Genomic DNA, 6197 nt, shown 5'->3' on the forward strand with positions numbered 1-6197 from the left:
AGGGGCTAGGTTTCCGTTGGACTCAGAAGAGCCCAGGCCAGCCCGCCTGGGCACCTCCAGAAGTTACTTTTCAGGCTCGGGAGTTGTTCTCCGGCCGGAGGGGATTTGTTCACCATCAGCCGTGCGAACTGGCCAGTTCTGCCAGTTCTGCCTCAGGGCTGGAGACACTGGAGTCTCCGCACGTGCCCTAGAACGGACCCGAATGGGGACAGGCACCAATGCCAGGCGCAGATGGCCCTGGCATATGAGGGGAAGGCTGTGCTGCCGCTGCTGNTCTCCACCCCTGTTCCTCACAGCCAGAGCCGGAGAGCTCGGGCCCCGCGGCGCCCGCGTTCCCGCAGCACGAGGAGGATGAGCTGCACCGCACCCTGGGTGTGGAGCGGTTTGAGGAGATCTTGCAGGAGGCTGGGTCCCGAGGGGGAGAGGAGCCCGGCCGCAGCTATGGGGAGGAAGACAGTGAATGNTCCGTAGACCACCGGCAGTCCTCCCACCACATCCATCACCCACTGTCCGCCCACCTGCCTCCGGACACCCGCCGCCGCAAGACCCCCCAGGGCCTGGGACGGAAGCCTCGCAGGCGCCCTGGGGCCTCCCCCACCGGGGAGACCCCCACCATTGAAGAGGGGGAGGAAGACGAGGATGAGGCCAGCGAGGCCGAGGGGGCCCGGGCACTTACCCAACCATCGCCCGCCTCCACGCCCTCTTCGNCACCTGCGCTTATGGATTCCTGTTCCAGTTCTTTCTCCAGGAGGATGAAGCCGCTGACCGGAAGGCAGAGAGGACCAGTCCGTCTCTTCCTCCAGCGCTGCCCCACCAGGAGGGGGCTCCCCGGGCCAGCAGAGGGGCCCAGACTGGGTAAGTGACCCCAGAGACATCCCCTACTGGTATCAGTGAGGTGATGGTGCGGGGCAACAAAGCGTGAGCCTCAGGATGCTCAGACTGGGGGTCAAGTCCCAGCCCTGCCCCTTTGGGCAAGTATGACCTCTCTCAGCCTCAGCCTTTCCGTGTGTAGAATAATAGAACCTCTCTCGCAAGGCGGTTGAGGGGACGGAAGGGCGGTGTGAGTGACGGGTAGGCGTGGGGTAGCCTGGCACAGAACAGGTGTGCAGGCTGAGCCCCCCTCCACTGTCTCCCGCACCTGTGGCTTCGGGTCTTCGCTCTTGGGGAGCTCCCAGTCCACCCTGGGAAGTGGCACCAGAAAAGTTAACTGTGCTGAAGGGCAGCTTTAGGCGGTATCAGTGGGGGGCTGGAGTCTGGGGGTGTTAGCCAGAGAAGGCTTGCTGGAGGAAATCACTTTGACCTGGGTCTCAAGGTCACCGCTATCACGGACCTGTTGTTTTCTGGGTGCCAGGCAGCGTGAAGGGCTCCAGGGAACACAAGGGCACGCTCCACGACTCTTGGGCTGCGGGCGGCGTGTGGGCCGTGTGCTGGCAGGCNGCAGGGGTGCAGACAGAGCTGAGAGCCCGGGGGCCGGGGGGGGGGTGGGCGTCGGGGAAGAGGGCCTGTCGGGAAGGACTTGTTCGGAATAGGGGACCTGGGTTTGGGGCTGGGGAGGGGGAGCAGTTTGGGACGCTGTGGCAGGGCCTGGGCACACCGCCATGGCAGAGAGGAAGGAGGCCTCCTGGTTTGGGGGATGGGAGCGGAAGCTGCCACCCGTAAGGACGAGGCGTTCGTGTTCCCATGACTGCCAGGGAGCCGTCCATCCTTTTAAAGGCCTGTTCTTACATGCTTTCCTCCGTTTGGTTAGGAACTTGGATGTGTGACCCCCTTTGAGTCCGTGGCGCGGGGTGTGCTGGGGGGTGGGTGGGAGGCCCTGCGCCAGCTGTGTGTCGGGACGCCGCCTCGCCCCACGCCCCAGCAGGCTGGCACCAGCTCTGGTTTGCTGCCGGGGAGCTGATGTTTGGAGGGAGCTGGCGTGATCGCTCCAGCAGCATGGCCAGGAGAGGGTAGAGCCAGATTTAAACGCTGCATCCGCCACTGGGGTCCTCACTCATGCACACCCATGCCCCCCAGGAGCAGGGCGCGGGAGCGTGGGGTCTGGTTGGGGTCCCTTCCCCAGGATCCTGCCGTGTGGCTCCCGCTCACGGCCACTCTGTCTGTCCAGAGCCCCCGTGGAAGAAGTGGCGGCTGTGGCCAGCGGTACGGCAGGAGGTGATGATGGGGGGGCTTCCGGGCGCCCCCTGACCAAAGCGCAGCCTGGACACCGGAGCTACAACCTGCAGGAGAGGAGGCGCATTGGAAGCATGACTGGGGCCGAGCAGGCTCTGCTGCCCCGAGTCCCCACAGATGAGAGTGAGGCCCAGACGCTGGCCACCGCGGACCTGGACCTCATGAAGAGTGAGTGCCGGGCGCGGGCCAAGCCCGGGGCTGGTGGGGACGGAAATAAGAGAAAGGGGGAGTCGGTCCTGTTCCTCCGCCTCCTGCAGGTCACCGGTTTGAGGACGTTCCTGGAGTGCGTCGGCACTTGGTGCGGAAGAACGCCAAAGGGTCTGGGCAGAGTGGCCGGGAAGGGCGAGAACCTGGCCCTACGCCTCGGACCCGGCCTCGGGCTCCCCACAAGCCTCACGAGGTACTGTTCTCTACTTCATGCTCTTCCGTCGTCTCCCCGTCCACCTTCTCCCCACAGCCCCCCACCACGTCTCGCGCCAGGAATGATCTCAAACTCCAGGTCTGCCTTCTGCGGTTGTGAAGGTTGTACACTGCACAAGAATCCTTGACACTGTTGACCTGGGTGTTAGGATTCTGATTCACATCTTAGAAGCTGTTGATTTCTGTATCATGGCCATTTCCTGGCAGCGGCAGTGAGGAGCTTGAAGACCCTTTGCGCTAGAGGCGGCTCTGTAGAGCAGTACGCTTCATTTTTCAGAATCCAGTCACCTTCCACACCTGTGTTTGCTCCTTCCACACCTGTGAAGATGACAGCCCAGCTGACATGAGCCATAAATCCGGGGCAGTGATTGGCCAGGATCACTCAGTTACTTAGTGATGCTGTCCATCTTGGGCTCCAGGGCTCTGGTCCCGAACCCCACCCTTCCGGTGGATTTTTTTTTTTTTTAAGCCTTTTTATTGAGGTCTGACAGCATACAGTGAGGTGCACTGGGGCTAAGCCTACAGCTCGGCGATTTTTTGCACACGTAAACACCCAGCTAACTCTCCCTGGACAGGGAACGTTTTCCGCACTCGGCCCCTTCATGCCTCTGCGCAGTGCCCTCAGCGGTGACTGCTCTCTGTGGTTCTCAGTCGGTTTTGTCAGTTCTTGGACGCAGATACGTGTCATAACATTCCACCGAGGGTGGGGGGGTGACCATTCATCAGGCATTTACCGCGTCCTACATGGTGCGGAGCTTTTTATTTTGATCCCCACAACAGGCCTTTGAGGTGGGTATCGTTACTCCCATTTTCCAGGAGGGAACTCTGTACCTACGTTCCTCCGCGCTGTGCCGGGTCCGTCCTGGAGAACAGCGCCGGGGCCCCGCTGGCTCTGACCTTGCCATGCCCTCTCATCTTATCCCAAGGTGTTCGTGGAGCTCAATGAGTTGCTGCTGGACAAAAACCAGGAGCCTCAGTGGCGGGAGACGGCGCGCTGGATCAAATTCGAGGAGGACGTGGAGGAGGAGACAGAGCGCTGGGGGAAGCCCCACGTGGCCTCCCTGTCCTTCCGCAGCCTCCTCGAGCTCCGCCGGACCCTGGCCCATGGTAACCTGCCCCGCCCCCCCCTCCATCCTCATCGCAGGTAAATCCTGTTGACTGAGCCTGTTCTCTGAGGACCAGAAACGCACAATTTATCTTTTTCTGTGTGTGTGTTTATTTACTTATTTTTCTACTTTTATTTTTAAGTTGGAGTGCGTTATTTAAAACAAATTTTTTTCAATTTCTTTTTTTTAACTTTTTTAATGTTTTTTATTTATTATTGAGACAGAAACAGAGCATGAGTGGGGGAGGGGGAGAGGGAGAGGGAGACACAGAATCCGAAACAGGCTCCATGCTCTGAGCTGTCAGCACAGAGCCTGATGAGGGGCTCGAACCACGAACCATAAGGTCATGACCTGAGCCGAAGTCAGACGCTTACCTGACTGAGCCACCCAGGCGCCCTTAAAAAAAAATTTTTTAAGTTTATTTAATTTGAGAGAAAGAGAGAGAGTGTGGGAGGGGAAGAGAGAGAGAGTGAGAATCCCAAGCAGGCTGTACACTGTCAGCGTGGAGCCCGATGTGGGGCTCGATCTTGCAAACTGCGAGATCACGACCTGAGCCAAGATCGAGCATCAGACGCTTAACCAGCTGAGCCACCTAGGTGGCCTCAAAAGTTTATTTGTTTTTCAGAGAGAGAGGGAGGCAGAGTGCAAGCAGTGGAGGGGCAGAGAGGGAGGGAGACATAGAATCCAAAGCAGGCTCCAGGCTCTGAGCTGTCAGCACAGAGCCTGATGCAGGGCTCGAACTCACGAGCCGCGAGATCACGACCTGAGCTAAAGTCGGATGCTTAACCGACTGAGCCACTCAGGTGCCACCCACAAATGTGTCTTAACCAGCCCAGTGCCCAGGGCAGAGCCATCTCTTCTAGTGATGTCAGCTAGCCTGTCACCTCTTGGGTTCTGTCATTGGTGGCTGCAAGGCAGGATTGACACAACTCCCTGTTTATCGGGCTTTTTTAGCAAATGGCTTCTTTAAGTGATGTTTTCAGATAACTGAAGCTGGTATGTTTGGGAAGCATGACAAGATTTTAAAGAATTTTGACGGAGATTTTTCTGAAATGATCTAATCTGTAGGGCTACGTGAATTTTTTTCTCCAAAGACTTTTATTTTTAAGTAATCTCTGTACCCAGTGCGGGGCTTGAACTCATAACCCCAAGATCAGGAGTCATCTGCTCCACCCACTGAGCCACGTGCCCCTCAGGCTATGTAAATTTCACTGAAAGACCAGAACGCGAGTCTTGAGGTCTATGTCTGATGTTTCTGCTCTTTGTTTCCCCCTTCCCGTTGGGGAGGTCACTCCCAGTGCTGGAACCCAGAAACCTGCTGTCAGAACTATTTCAAAACCGGGCCTAGATAGGCTCTGAGTGAGGCCTGCGGGCTTTGGATAAGGTGCCACAATGCAGGTGCTTTATCACGGGGCTTTGGAGGCTGTTCGCTCTCTAGTTGTGTTCCTACACGTTGACCTTGACAGAGGTCACTTTTTTTTTTAATGTTTTATTTATTTCTAGGAGAGAGAAAGAGACCGCGTGAGCAGGGGAGGGTCAGAGAGAGAGGGATGTATCAAATACTTGTTGAGAGCAGTGACTGGTAGAAAGGTCTGGAAACTGTCCTATGAGCAGCTGTTGGACTTGGGGAAGTCGAGGAGCTCAGGGCGGAGGGTGACATCTTCAGATGACTCAAGGCCCTGGCTGGGCCGTGTCATGCTCAGATGGCAGAACTAAGACCCTGGAGTGGGTGTTGGGGGAGGCAGCGTGTGGCTCGCTCTGAGGAAGGACTTCCTAATAGCAAAAAGTGGCCCCGTCTGAGTGGACGGCCTGGGGCGCCCCTGTCGAGGCCTCGGAGGGAGGGCCCTGCCTCTGGGGGCCTCTGCTGAGCCCCACGATGTTCCTGTGGGAGAGAGTGCTGGAAGGGACAGGTCACAGGTGATGGGGCCGGGGCTCCGTCGCCGGCCCGTGTTCTCCTGGCTGGCCCCTCGTCCCTGGCCCCCTCTCTCTTCCACCCCCCGGCCGCGCTTCCTGCCTGCGGATGAAGGCCTCTCTGTGCCGTCCCATTCCAGGGGCCGTGCTTCTGGACCTGGACCAGCAGACCCTGCCGGGGGTGGCCCACCAGGTGGTGGAGCAGATGGTCATCTCTGACCAGATCAAGGCCGAGGACAGAGCCAACGTGCTGCGGGCCCTGCTGCTGAAGCACAGGTGAGCTCCGCCTCCCCACACTGGCCCGACCCCCTGACCCGGCCACCGCTCCCCTTCCTTCACCGCCCTCTCTCGGCTCTTCTAGCCACCCAAGCGATGAGAAGGACTTCTCCTTCCCTCGAAACATCTCAGCCGGCTCCCTGGGCTCCCTGCTAGGGCATCACCACGGCCAGGGGGCCGAGAGTGACCCCCATGTCACCGAGCCTCTCATCGGAGGTGTTCCCGAGACTCGGCTAGAGGTGGAACGAGAGGTGAGGGGGACCGGCGGCCCCGCCTGGTTCAGATCTTGGCCAGCACGGGACTGCAGGCAAGCCC

General features: G+C 59.0%; 1 protein-coding gene across 1 annotated transcript in view; it reads left to right on the forward strand.

The window, feature by feature from the left end:
* The window catches only part of SLC4A2 (solute carrier family 4 member 2), a 15216-nt gene that overhangs the window by 4236 nt on the left and 4783 nt on the right, over window positions 1-6197 (forward strand). Inside the window, 7 exon segments of the mRNA XM_077761059.1 lie at window positions 297-707; window positions 710-855; window positions 2105-2337; window positions 2427-2569; window positions 3516-3696; window positions 5747-5882; window positions 5968-6133. Coding sequence (XP_077617185.1) covers window positions 297-707; window positions 710-855; window positions 2105-2337; window positions 2427-2569; window positions 3516-3696; window positions 5747-5882; window positions 5968-6133 — 1416 coding nt within the window.

Source organism: Crocuta crocuta, unplaced genomic scaffold (assembly GCF_008692635.1).
Source record: "Crocuta crocuta isolate KB4526 unplaced genomic scaffold, BGI_CrCroc_1.0 scaffold408, whole genome shotgun sequence".
In the NCBI taxonomy this organism is placed as follows: Eukaryota; Metazoa; Chordata; class Mammalia; order Carnivora; family Hyaenidae; genus Crocuta; species Crocuta crocuta.